This window comes from Micropterus dolomieu, linkage group LG07, assembly GCF_021292245.1.
Source record: "Micropterus dolomieu isolate WLL.071019.BEF.003 ecotype Adirondacks linkage group LG07, ASM2129224v1, whole genome shotgun sequence".
Taxonomy (NCBI): domain Eukaryota; kingdom Metazoa; phylum Chordata; class Actinopteri; order Centrarchiformes; family Centrarchidae; genus Micropterus; species Micropterus dolomieu.
Window position 1 is genome coordinate 6,170,851 of NC_060156.1, and position 14,461 is coordinate 6,185,311.

Below are 14,461 nucleotides of genomic sequence, written 5' to 3' on the forward strand. Positions count from 1 at the left end.
TTGAACTTATGATGATACAGATTAGCCTTATTGCTTAGCCCTACATCAGAAAAAAAAAATGACTAGTCTTTTGGTCAGTGTTGATGCATAGAGTTGCCCAAGTCAAAAGGGATTTATAGACAAGGGCCAACAACATCTTTAGGGACTATGGCATATCCAAACACCCTTGACTGAAGCAACCTGTTCTGAGCTGCTGACTTTATACCGTTGAAGTGTCTAATGAAAGACAAGAGGAAGATTCCAAGGACCCCCTGTTGTTTCCTTAATTAAAGCCCAACACTGATGTGGTAATACCACAGCAGTAATAATGCCCCTCAACCAGCTGTAGCTCAGCCACGCAAAAGAACAGGGTCATCAAAAACAGAAACGTTTTCTGGTTTGGAAACATCATGAGGAATTGGAAGTCACTTTTGGTTTTAAAATATTGACTGGACACTAAATTCCTATGCGTTTTCTTTCAAGGGATAGTCTATGTGGTAATGCCTTCTTGGTCCTTCAGTAGTTAAATTAATTTTCTCTCAGACATAGGCTTAGCAATAAGGCTAAAACTAACATTTATCTCATATCAAATCTTTTTGCACACACAAAAATCTAACCGGTGAACTAAGTTTTAGCAAAAATTAGTTCACCGGTTAGATTTTTGTCATCTCAGTATCCCAGATATTCATGCATAGTTTTTGGTAAAAAAAAGATTTGTGTTGTACCTAAAGCATGACAAATCATGCATTCAAATCACCTGTAGTAATGCATGCTCGCTGCTCTGATTTGAATTCCAGTCAAGTCAAATATATTGAAATTACAACATTCAAATGAGTTTCCAAACCACAACTATCCAGATACTTCTAGGATTATGTACTTTAATGTATTCAAGGCAAGTCCAAATTTTGTATGTGCTCATATTCTTTGTATATACTTTGGATGATAAGTCCACAAAATGGGAAAACAAATGTTCAAGGAATATGAAGTTAGTTGAGAATATATATAAAATATATCAACATTAACGTCCGCTCTGTGTGCTTAATACAGAGGCAACATTAGCTTAATTTTTCACAAACTGTGGAAGCAGGTAGACTCTAGCTTTGTTGTGTGCCTTCCAATTATCTTCAATAATGTCTTATGAGAGCTGTGTGTGTATTTAACTTAGCATAGAGGTAACATGAACTGCAATAACAGAGCAATTTTGTTTGCCTAAAATTGACAATAATTGTGGATGCATTTGACAGGACTGAGGGTTTCACACGATGATCAATGCAAAGCCACAAAGCTTGGTCCAGACGGCCTAACTGGAGGATTAAGATCAATTTACGGAGCATGATGAAACAATCTCCATTTGCATTTTAGGTCTTGTACAGGAGCTATTAAACAGGGCTAAATGTTCTTTAAAGAGTAATGGTAAGATGATTTTAACATGTTTAGAGGATGTACACGTCAGTCAATTGAAATAATTCGTTTTTGCTTATTTCTAACTAAGTCATCCATCACTATGCAGAAGTAGAACAGAGAGGAAAGTAGGCTTATTTCTAGGGGTTTTATTTTTTTAACAATTATTTCTACACAACATTTTCTGGGTGTGTATTCTATTGCAGCTTCACAAAGCATGTGATGGAAGACACATTTCTGGTTTAGCGTGGCTCCTTCAACCTGTCTGATGGCCTAGACATTGTCTTGGTTTTTGATGTTTCAGCCAGATCAGTTGTAACAGCTCAGAACAACACAAGAGAAGTCATTGAATATTGTGCAAATAAAAGAAAATGTCCCAGGAGCAGCAGGCAACAAGCATTACATCTGTCATTTCTGACTCAAGAGCTGAACGTTAGCTTTAAAGGACTATACCAGTGTTTTTGCATGTTTAGCTCATACAGTGATTTCCTAGTTTACATCCCCACCTTTTTAAAAGGTAGTTTCAGTTCACCTCAGTATGGTATGAAAATGATCTTGCAAAGACTTTGACAAATGGTTGGCATTTTAGCCTTTAGCCTACGGTAACTATCCAAATTATCTTGTGGTAATGAAAGACCATTTTTGAACATGTTTGACCACTGCCAAACAGAAACATTTTATTTTTTTGAAATGCTCCAATATTAACCATCATTAAATGATCTTTCTTGTAATCTAAATGTTTGGTTCTTGCCTACTTTTATTTATTTATGAGGCCAATAAACTCTCTGGGTCCAAAATGATAATCCATAGAAAAACATCCAAACTATCAGAAGTGAATAATTGGTTGGGAACACATGGGGGAATTTTGGCATCAGTGTTTCCACAATATTGGTTCAAAAGACAGTCCAGCAAGTTTTTAACAAAAGGATTTTACAGAAAAAAAAACAAAAAAACAAAACGGTTTTCTTCCTCCATCGACTTCCAGTTCTCGTTTAAGGCATTTATCAGCAAGCTGGTCTGTGCAATGAGCTGTGTTGTTTACCAGCAAAGCCAGCACACGTGCCTGGTCAGTTCTCTGTCCCAGCTTGAAGCAAACAAAAGAACATAGCAAGCACAGAACTTTTATTTTGAATGGGGAATCTGTTGTGGGCGACAGGTAAATCAAGACACCTCCAAAAAAACTTGATGCATTTTAAAACAAGGCACTGAGTAGTTGACTATGAGAAACCCCTTCTTGTACACACCAGTAGTCCCTACCAGTAGATGAAGAAAGAACAAAAGAAGAAAAGAGGGTAGATACAGGCACTGGAAAACAAAGAGAGAAAGAAAACAGGTCAAAACAGCCTGAAACTGTTATGTCAATTCTGTGTAGCTGGCAGTAAAGTAAAGCCGAGGGACTTGCTTTGTCTGCAGGGAGCAGGTCTGTTCTGGGACAGGGGCACTCTCGCTCTTTCAGTCTGTCTGAGGGGTTTTGCTGCAGCCTAGAGACACAGCAGGCTAATTGACGAGTACTGGGCTTTGTTTTATCTTGGCAGCCTCACAGCAATGTTGACTTAATGTTGCCAATGGACAGATGGCATGCCACAGTGCTGAATGGCCAGCAGAAGTGACAGACTGACTCTCCATACAAGAGCTAGTGTCCCTCTGATCACCCCCCCCTCCCCACATGTCACTGGCTTCAAATTGATAATCCTTACAGAGTTTGCAATACACTGTATCTTCAACAGACAGATGACAGTTTCCACTCAAAAAAAAAATTCTGACTAACAAAGCCTTCAACAACCCTCTTATGAAGTGCCAACCTAATTGAAAACCTCACTGTCAAACTCTAGTTCCCCCTGAGCCTTTAGCAGGACAGACAATTCACATAAACACAATATGGTTTTGGAGAGGACCAGGGAGGTGGACTCACATGTGTGGACTAAGTTCATAGAAGTTCCTATTGCGATACTCCTCCACTTTGTCTGGCGTGTAGATGGGCAAGGACCTGTAGGGGTTCATGGAGATCACCACGCTGCCAATATATGTCTAGGGGGGAGAGAAGAAAAAGGAAACAGTGTGAATCCACATTGCATTTTGTCAGTTTCTAACAAGAGCACTGGTTTCAACTTTTCCTCTCCTCTGTCCATTTGGTTGTTAATTGTTAAGCATAGGTGGGAGTAATTTTGCCCGTCAGCTTTTCCCAGCTGCGTATTCCTAATACTTTGTCGAGGCATGCAATGCCTGAAGCGAAAGACACGTAAAAACAAGGAAATTTGGGGTGGCAGGCAGTAAACACAGACTGCAACGAGGTCAAGCTGTTGCCAGGCTGTTTATGTACTTTTATGAGGTGGTATTATGCTCATTTTCAGGTTCCAAATCCTATTTAGGGGTTGTACCAGAGCAGGCTTACATGGTTTAATTTCCAAAAAACACCATATTTGTCGTCATACTGCACATTGCTGCAGCTCCTCTTTTCACCCTGTGTTGAAGGCTCTGTTTTAGCTATGGAGTGATACATCTCGTCTCTAAATGATCTTTTTGGGAGTTGCACATGCGCAGTTCCTAGTTAAGGACTACTAGCCAATCAGAAGCAGAGAAGAGCAGGTCAGCGAAAAGACGGTAAACAGCTTCGATTCAGCTGTAGGCTAAATGTTGCCGACCAGCTTGGCAATATGACTGGAGCAAGAGTAGCGAGTTATTAATCCGCAACAAAAGAATCTTTCATCCATAAAGTTTTAAACGGATCTCTGTCTCTACATCACAGTAACAACTTTATGTCCACTGACTGCTTTGAGAGTAGCTAGTGTTTGGAAGGGAGAGGAGAGGTGTGCTGCAGCTCACCGTTTTTCCACCGGTGTTTTTGAGGGCGTGTCGGACTAGTCGTTCGGCGAGCATTATGACATGTATTTACTTGTGACGTCACAAGAAAGGGAAGTAAAGGCCGGACTACAAACTAGCTGTTTTCAGGCAGTTCAGAGCATTGTTTCTGTGGGAGTTGGGAACTCTATTTGGGGTGGACATTGGGCTTTTTCCCACTTTGCAAACCTGTTACATGCACAAAAAAAGATATATAGCTCAATAAAGGACAGGGAAAAAGCCAAAAACCATAATACCATCTCTTTAAGTATATTAGCGTCAGGCCTAGAGTTTAGCAACTGGTGTAAACAAAAACCTAAAACTCAAGATAAAATAAAATTAAAAACAAATTGCTGAAATAATCCATTTAGGTTAAGTGTTTCCCCATCAAAAACATTGTAACATTAGTCAATTACATAATATCTAATTAACTTGCAAGATCTGACACTTCAGTGGTGGTTGTTTAATCACATCGACAAACCTAAAAAGCACCATTTCTCTGGTTTCATATAAAAGAACACCTTTATGTAACATCCACACAGGTCCAGTTCAACAGATAACACTTGTCAGATATTTCTGAAAGCGAATGCAACCAGCCATCATCTTCATCCTCCTACGCTCAAAACAGAGCCCAGATAGCACTTTGAAACATCAACCTGAAACATTTTCTTTGCTTTCCATGGTAATGGCTGTTGCATAACCCACTCTGACAAGAGTGGAGCATGGCCTTGCCTGTGGCAACACCACAACCTCCTACAGCCTCCCGTTCAATAGCCCACGAGAGGCAAAATGAGGCCTTTTCAAGTGCAGAGGACGGGTACAATAGGGAAAGAGTGTGTGCAATGTAAACAAAGCATCACATGTTAATGAGGGCTTTTCTTGACCAAAAGCAGAAAACACGTGTCAAAAAAACGTTATATTTTTCAGCCTCTGCTGATCATAAAAAAAACAAACACATAACATGCAGGGGACTTCATGAAGAATCTTCATACAGATCAAGTCATAATACTGGTGTCAAAAAGGCTCATTACTTCTACACCTTTTCACACCACATCCAAAACAAATGTATCGTCTACAAACAAGACAAAAGGTTACTTTCATGCATATTAAACTCTCGTATCAAATACGAAGCAATTAGTTTCAGATTGGAAAAAAATTAAACTTCCAAATATAACTGTGTGCTCCGGTGCACTGATGGGGCCAAAATCCAGTCTGTATTTCTATTTCTTCTTGATTCCTGCTGTCTGCCCACTGAAAGTGTCATGCAGCTCTCTTCTTCTACAATCTTTTGACCTTTTCCACAGTACAAAAGGTTGGACAGGATTTTAGTCAAAACTCAAAGAGCAGCATGTCTATCAGCGGAGATCAATAATGTTACGTAGACCCAATTCATATTTTTCATGTAGTTGTAATCTTGTGCTGTATGTTTTCTTCCTTCTGCATTTCCACACCTGCTGTTCTGCTTGTTATAAAAATCCATCTGGTAAGTCACTAAAATTATAGCTGCGTGGATGATACATCACATGCCCAACAGCTACATAAATGAATTCATTTTTCTTTGCCACTAAGCTTTATATAACGCAATGTTAAAAAGCGTTCACTTCAGCAAATCTGCATGCAAGACAGCATACATATGAATTCAGTTCATTTAAAAAAAATGGCAGGTGTGAAAAGGCGTTAAGGGTCTAGGGTTATGGTTAATTAAAAGCGGTGGGGTTGAAGACTATGCACAAAACATATGTAGGTACCCTGATCTTTTCATCCGTCACGAAAAGCCTTTAAAATGACTTATGTAGATGCTAGATACACTTCGAAGTACTAAGAATTCATTTGGGATAAAGATTGGAGACTGATCATCCTGCTACAATTTTGGTGTGAAGGAAAGGAGGGCATTACACCTAATCATGCAACTCACAGTAAGAAGCAGGGCAACAGTTAACAGGGTGATTTTCAGTCCCTTTGATTTTCCACAGTTATTGGATACATAATCCGCTGTCCCTCTGGAAAACAAAGCCATGTTTCTTCTGCTGTGAGCTGTCATATGATAGTTTGGGGTGGGGGTTGGGGCCATTTGTAAGGAATGATGCCACATGAGGGAAAAACACATTCACATGCACCACAGATTTATTGGATAAGTATAGGCTACAGCGCATGTCCTGGTCATCAATCTTGAGGTGCAGCTTATGCCACTAAAAAAGCTGCCATTATAGACTATGTGGATTTACCTTTCCATGAAGAGGCCATTTTAACTTTCATCTCAGACAGTCAGTGCCGAACTAAAAATGTAAGTCAGAAATATTAGGATTTCCACCAGTACAGTGAAAACTTTGAGGCCTGTAAAACATAAATACATTTTAAAAAGCGCAACTGTGCATTTTTAACTAGTTCCACAACATTTAGGTCAGCGCCACACAGGAAATAAAAAGCTCTGAGCTTATAGTTTAGGACAGAAAATTGAGGGCATCTGAAATGTGAAAACACCATTCCCATTCCTCAGCAGGATGTGGGCTGCATCTTGACAAAATATCTAGCGCACCACTAAGGCAATCACTGCTATATGAGGTGACATCATCCCTTGGGCCCTGAGCCCTTGGAGCCAACAGTAACCAGAGCACAGCTGTAATCATCTTGGCCGATGTCTAGAGTAGCCAACCTGCGGAGCAGAGGAAGAACCGTGGAGTGCCACAGCACAAAGCCCGCAACCAATTGTTTGATGCAGGGATGATAGCTCAAGAGCCTCTTCTTCTAGAGACAGCCAGCCAGCCAGTCCCTCCTTGTCCCTGAGCTGTGGATTTCATGCCCCATTTAAAAAGGCATCATCTACATTCCTCGGTGATGTGATTTATTGATTGGCTGGTTACTGCGGTCTGTGTTTCTGTGCCACTTCTGTACCCAAGACTAAAACGAGTAAGGGAATGGAGGAACAATAGAGTTATGAAAAGTATCTGTGTGCTTCCTTAGGGAAGCCGTCTGTGTCAGTCTTTGGAGGTAGGGCCCGGCAAGAGTCTAATACAACACAATATTTTTAAACTGCTACTCGAATAGGGTTCAGTTATATTAATGCAATCGTTACTTGAATATAAAATGGTAGACTTACGTATATCTCATTGTGATCAAAGCGGTTCCTCAGGTTCTCGAGGAATGAGTCTTCTGAAAGGGGTTCTAGCAGGACCATGTCGCCAACCCCAATCATGTTGTCTAGAAGTGACGTCTTCACCTCCATTTTGGCTGTAGGTGTCCCCCCCTGCACAAACATACAGAACGAAGACATCACACATACTGTAAATTAAACATACTATAAATAAATTTTAAAATGTACCCTGGAGTTTTTGACCACTGCAAGCTACAAGTCTGTTTTGTTTATATTGTGCACGTACACATGAAGCACATGCAAGCACTCGTTACTTTCTCGCTATTATGCTGATGAACAGGAGGTGGCTGAAATGCGCTAACAACGCCAGAAAGTCTGTGGGAAAAAATAAATAAAAATAAAAAAAAAAAACTGCTAGCAAGCATTGGTTCAAAAGACCTCTCACTTTATTACACCTAGTAGGCCATTATATTGGGTTTCTAGTCCATTATTGGCGAGCTCTCCAGCAATGTTTTGCTAAGAGGCATTCTCTGATCAGAAAATAAACAGTCCTAAACTTAGCCAATGCAAACAAACTCCGGGGTGGACATGTTTGTACAGCAGTGGTTTGACTCCAGGGGGAGGAGCGGGGCCTTTTGATTGGCTATTCAGTCTTGTTCTCCTGTGGCACGTGAGAATGTCCCGTAGGCGATTGCATAACTAAGGAACTTTGCCCTTGACCTCTGGTTGTCTGCGCAGCTGGAATCTGCTCCTGTTTCATGGCTTCTTTCGCATCAAAGAAATAGCCCCCAAAACAGTAAACTGCTTCATAGCTTCTTTTCTTTCTTTCACCCCACTTGCTTGTTGCAGCAATATAATATTTGTGGCCGGTAAAGGATCTGGGCCGGAGTGCCCTCTGACAAAGACACTGCTGGGGGTGGCAGTTTTCAGTCCAGTGTTGCCTCCCATCTCCTTTGGGACAGTAATCCCAATGCTATAGGGCTCGAGATAAAAGAGGGGCCTAGGATACATTCAGGGACTTGATACAGGGATTTGCTGTACTAAAAACCCAATGTCTGCAGTTGTGACAGACAGATGAGGCCCTGTAGTCATCTATTGTTCACTGCTCTCTTAGTACAGATGTCTTTTTTTGCATAACAGAGACAGACACTGGCTGGTGCAGAATAAATTAATGGCAAAGCTGCATATTTATAATGCACTCTGATGTTTAAGATCTTTAAAATACAGCAGAGATGTGAGTGAAATTAGAAGAAGCCCCCAAAATGACTATAGCTTGTATCTGGTACTCCCTCCCTGGAGGAAAAAAAACAAATAAACACAACACAATTTCTGCTTAGATTAATATCACACAAATATCAGACACAGTGTAGACACAGACGTGGCAAATTCATGTTTGGGGATTAAACAACTGGATTAGAGGGTAAAACAGTATGTGATCTGAAACAATTGGTGGACAGCCAAAACAGAACAACTCAAAGCTCCCAACATTTCAGCACAAAACCCTCACTTTGTCTGCAAAGCATAAACCTATCAACAAAATCAACTTTTTGTAGAAACTTCGGAGCAGCGTGGCATTCCCAGAAAAAAAATAAAAAAGGATCCCCTGTGTAGACTTACACTTCACTTGTTCCCCAGCTTCTGTTCGCCTGCAGGGCACAATGTTATTGGCCCATAAAGAAGTTGCCTGGCTCTTGGTAGGAGGCAAGATTCAAGCTCCAAAAGGACTCACTCCTATACCCGGCATGAAAACAAGAAGGGGAACGGTGGGGGAGAATGCTGAAAAATGATTGATGTTCTTTAGCAATTAAGACGTTTTTTAAAAAAGGGCTGCCTTGCTGCAAACACACCAACAGTTCCATCTTGACCCAGAGTAATGTACAAAGCAGGTCTGTTGTCAACTCACAGTCCAGTGAGGTCTGTTCCTTTGTGCCCGCTGACTAGCGCAATGTGTCGGTCTGATGGCATTGTGCCAAAACATTCCCAGTGACGGCTCACGTATTGATTTGGCTGCCTGCAATGCAGTTTTAAATCAAGTCATTTCCTTACAAAAAACAAAGCTGCTGATTCCCTGGAGGGATGAAACAACAGTCACCTGCTCAGAGAGCGCACACCATATGTTATCTTTCTGTAGGGTTTCACGTTGTTGCTGCTGTTTTACTACAGCATCCCCGGGTGTGTTTGTTACTCTCAAAAGCGCCGGGTATTACATTACTTTAAATAGATAGACTAAATATTGGCCGAGTAGTACAATATCAAGTAGTTAACTACTTAGCTCCTGACAACCTACTGCCTATGCGGTCAAAGAGATATCTGCTACACTGGAAGTGCTGCGTCTAGGGAAGGACATAGCCTAATCTTTCTCAGTGAAAACAGATGCTGAAGCCTCTGGGCAACCTGGGGGAGAACTGTGTGTCCATGCCGCCCGAGTGCCTGTGCCAGTCTGACCACCAACATATTGTATTTGTCTGCAGCCTGGGCGCCCTCAGCTCCTCTGCTGATAACCCACTACCCCAGATTCAGAGCTGGCTTCTAGGCAGCCAGTGACACAATCCCATTAATAAGAGTTGCTGCCTGCTGCTAACTGTTGTACTGGAGGATCCAAAGGGGGCGGGGGGGCGGGGGCTGACAGCCTTGATTAAACTCAGGGGATTATCCTCACTGCTGAGTGGTAGAGAGATGAGATAAATGTTGGTAAATGCCTGTGATGGTAAAAACACAGATTTATTGCAAAGTGTACACATGAAGGACAAAAAACCTCCGACTGTTATGTTTTAAAGAAAATCACTTTATCAATCTAAATCAATACGACCCAGTATAAACCAGGGCTCCTACAAAAATGTCCAGGTAGATTTTACATCTAGAGATTTATTATTTAAATAAATGGTTTTAAAACAACTTTTAACATGGGTGTTACATTCTGACTATTTATGCTATTATGTTGCCAAATAATTGCATCTTGGTACTGTAGCTCACACTATACACACGATCTGTGGCTGTTCAGTCCACACACCTACACAGAAAGTTAGAAGGCGTTCCACTGTCAAACACATCTGCCCAAAGAGGAAATAAACTAACCGGTGCTACCTTTACTTGTATTATTTTCCCTTTAAATATTTAATAAGTTATATTATTGTATATTTCTTGTGTCTAATAAAATGAGAACAGAAGATTAATCCATTTTCACTTCAGCTGTGAAGCCTTGTTTCTTCACGGTGTCCATTTAAACAATGATTATTGCAGTCACAGAAGGTCTGGTTTCCGTACGCAGAAAAGTCTGTTTACTTTTCTGACTGCAGAACTCAAATATTCAGACAAGCTTAATATTTGGTTATTTGCATTGCTATGTAAAATATGCAATTCAAAAGATATTGCCACTTCGTTCTCTCGCAATCTTTCTCAAACTAATTCGGTCGTGGATGTCTGCAATTGGTACAGTTATATTGCTGCATTCCATTCAGTGTTGGAGGTCTGCATTTTACAGCTGAAATTTCCAACTTCCGACCTCGAAGTGTTCGCCAAACATAAACAAAAATCTGGAACAAACTGAAGTTTCTTGTGTACACAGAACTGAACTCTCAGCAGTGACATTGGTGCTGCAGCCCACATAGAAGAGCATTTTGTAAATGGTAAACCATTAACTAAAAGGCCATTTAAAGTATATTTTCCTGTATTAAATTAAAATTATTTAAATTATACAATTATACTATTAAATAATAAAACCTGTTCTGCATGCAAATTGATGTCAAATGTGTCACCAGTGTTAGGCAGCAGCTGATTACGGTATACATACTGTATCTGAAAATCTTCTCTGTGCGCAAGTTATGTAGCTAAAGGGGAACACAGTTAACGAATAACATATGTCACTCCTTTTTTTTTTATTAAAACAGCTATCTTTTTAATTAACACCTAGGGCACTGCTGAGAGTTCATTTGTGTGTACACCACCAACATCAGTTTGTTACCGTCAGCCATGTTTTTTGTTTATGTTTTGTGTCGGAAGTTGGAAATTTCATCTGGAAAATTATGACCTCTAACTTTGACTGGAACGCAGCATGAGGCACTTGGGGCAGAGCTGTGGGGCTGTGACCTGCAGGTGTAGATGCAGTTCTGTGTAGGAGTGCGCGTTCCTTCGCTCGCCACACTTCTTGCCTTGCTTTTGATGACATCAGGCTCGTTCTGGCCCGCTCTCTCTCAGACAGTGGTAAACACTTTGGCTGCACTGACTGCCAGCTCAAAATGTCACAAAACACACTGCTTGTATTATTTTTTTTTTTTTTCCTCGATACTCTAATATTTTAGAAAACAGAATAGGGGCAACAATAATCTGGAAACACATATGTTCCCATACTTACCCGGACTCTCAAATGACTAAAATCTAATTCCATACTTGTCCATACCGCGTGGGAACCCTGATAAACCTTTGGCTGGTTTATCAATCTCTCTGTTGCAAACTGCATTAGAGAGATTGATTAAATCTCTTTGATCCATGTTTAAGAGGTAAGCATCACGTGTGCCCACATGGTTTAGCTGCCAGTAATCTCAAATCTAAATCTAATGAATCAGTGATGTAGCAAAACTTAAGGTCAAATGCCCTCGTCTGGATGTAACTGAGTGCGCTCTCCAAAATCTGACCGGCAAAGTGCCTGTGCATGGCAGTGGTTTACACATACCATACGCTTACCAAAAGCGTCAAAAACATTGGTTTCTGTTAAAAAAAAAAAAATAGCTGGATATGAATGGAGACTTTTCTGAACTGTCCTTGTAACACTGATGTGTAGGCTACGGCAAAATGGAAAGTGTTTCATAGGACCTCTAATAATTACTTTTGCTGGGACTTCCTATCTGCCTTTATTTATCATCATCTAGAGCCCACTTTGAATGTCAGGAGAAGGGCACTGTTTTGATCCTGCATAACATACAGTAAAAGCCACAGAATTTAATTTTAAAATTGGAGTTGGATCTATAATTCCCACAGATTAAAGTGCTGTATTCATAAGAGCCAAGTTGCTCAACAGTATGATAAACACGCGTGAGAGATTTTGTCATCAAAAGTCTGATAGTGATGGGTGGGCTGGAGCTGGGATTTCCATGCACGTAACCAACAGTATTATGAGACATGCTTTACTTCCTGCCACTGACGCTGACCTAGATTTCCCAACCAGGTCAAGATACAAGGAAAACATCGAGAAACACCATTAAATGTGCATATATTATTTATAGGCCCTAGACTATGACCACGTGTTCTTTTCTGTCCTTTAGTCACTTGACCAAAAGTCAAGAGCTGCGTAGATGGGCAGTGAAAATACAAAACGTGGAGTCAGTAAGCCAGCTGTTCCTCATTAGGATGCGTACACGTACAGGATTAAAAATAAAAAGCAGCTCAGAGTGACTATCAGTTTTGAAATGGCCAATATTTTCATCATGATCAACAAAGCAAGCTTGCAGTCTAGGACACGTAATCTGCGAGTAAGCAAATGGGTCTGAGCTACACTGAGAGATGACTAGCGCCGTTCTACCTTGCAGCGTTTGTTTGAGAACACAGTGGCGTGTGTACATGTGCAAAGAAATGATAATAAAATCTATTATGCAGCGTAATAGTGTGTAAATTCCCAGCAGATCAAGATGGCCTTGTTGCGGGGCAGGAGAGTCACAACATCACAGGCTGCTGGCAATGATGGAGATTAAAACCCTCCCTAATGGAGCAGCAGTAGGGCATGGGGCTGTGCCAGAGAGGCCAGGACAGAGGCTTAGAGGGGCAGAGAATGAGCTGCTGCCTGAGAAAGTGACCTCAAATCCAGAGCCCTCAACAATGCTCCAGGTGCACATCTGTGCAAGAGTATGTGCGCAAAGGCTGGCATGCGAACAAACTGGCAGTTGCTCTATTCGCAGGCAAAAAGACTGAACAAACTTACAACAATAACTTGCAGTTAATGACTTCTATTTGATGATTTCTGTCTGTCAAAAGTGCACACATTTGCGTGGGGTTTTCATGCCACACAACCATCCGGACTGGTTAAACATAAACCTGTAACCCAAACAAACACCGCTTTATTTACAATACATCTCAAACTGCAGGGAGACATACTGGTATATTTGCAAAACACGAGCCTACAGCTGGCAAAATGACGGTCAAACAACCATCCCATGATTAATCCACTGGACATACAAAACCCTGATTGAAGAGAGACCCAATAGCTGATGGGAATAACTGTCTGATGTGTTAGATTTAAAAGGCCCAGAAAACATATTTTCTTAATCAGCTTCTGACTATGAGCAACGGGGTACTACATGATCACAAAATAATCTGCCAAAGTCAGAACAGTTCTGGTAATGTCACGAGATTTCCACATTTGGGGATTTTTGTCTGTGCTTCTCACTGATTTTGACTTGCGATAGCCTGATCACATCCTGTCTCAAATGTCTGAAAACCGTTTCTCTTTTGTTAACAGTTTATACGATCATCAAGTGGATCGTGGAAAACAGCTACTGACCGTCAAATCTGCGTGTCAAAGTTTTCCCAAGAGGAGCCTGATGTGAAAAATGTGCAGATTTAACGAATATACTAATTGCAGCTGAATGTGTCAAAAAAAAAAAGGTCTTAACGATTTGCAAAGTATTTATTGTGACAGATACTGCAACATGCATCACATTTTTAGTGGAAATGGTAATTTTTGCATTTCATTTTTCACTGAAAAAAAAATAAATCCAAAAAATGATCAATGTTATTTTTGCTGTGGTCTGTACCAACCAAGCATGTTGCCTTGCGTCTGGAGAATATGATTTGTAGGCCGGGGGCATCTCTGTAGCGCCACATTGCTTCATTTATAATGGTATCGTTGACACATTTTACCTTCATCAAAAAATTGCACCTCCAGCATTCCTGCTTTCTGTTTCCAGGCCACTATCAATCAAATCTGATTAACCCACACCCATACACTAAAACTATTTAAATAATGTGTGACTATCGTGAGTTTTACTGGTAACTTTTAGAGTATTTATTTTCACAAATGAAGCAGATTAATATTTGTCAATTCCCCCCCCTTCTCTTTAAGTGTGCCAAGACGTCCCTTATACATACTTATCTCCCGTAGTAGAAGTAACACTTGCAGTGTGTTACTTCTTCTACTAAATGTGATTTATACGTGAGGGATAG

The 14,461-nt window shown here is 40.7% G+C and overlaps 1 protein-coding gene across 3 annotated transcripts in view; it reads right to left on the bottom strand.

The window, feature by feature from the left end:
• The window catches only part of myo1b (myosin IB), an 87,326-nt gene that overhangs the window by 69,489 nt on the left and 3,376 nt on the right, over window positions 1-14,461 (bottom strand). For all 3 annotated transcript variants that reach the window (XM_046055082.1, XM_046055083.1, XM_046055084.1), the window contains exons 2-3: window positions 7,316-7,462; window positions 3,293-3,408 (exon numbers count right to left, since the gene is read on the bottom strand). In XM_046055082.1, the coding sequence (XP_045911038.1) occupies window positions 3,293-3,408; window positions 7,316-7,441 (242 nt within the window). In that variant the 5' untranslated portion in view covers window positions 7,442-7,462. The remainder of the gene's footprint in view (window positions 1-3,292; window positions 3,409-7,315; window positions 7,463-14,461) is intronic.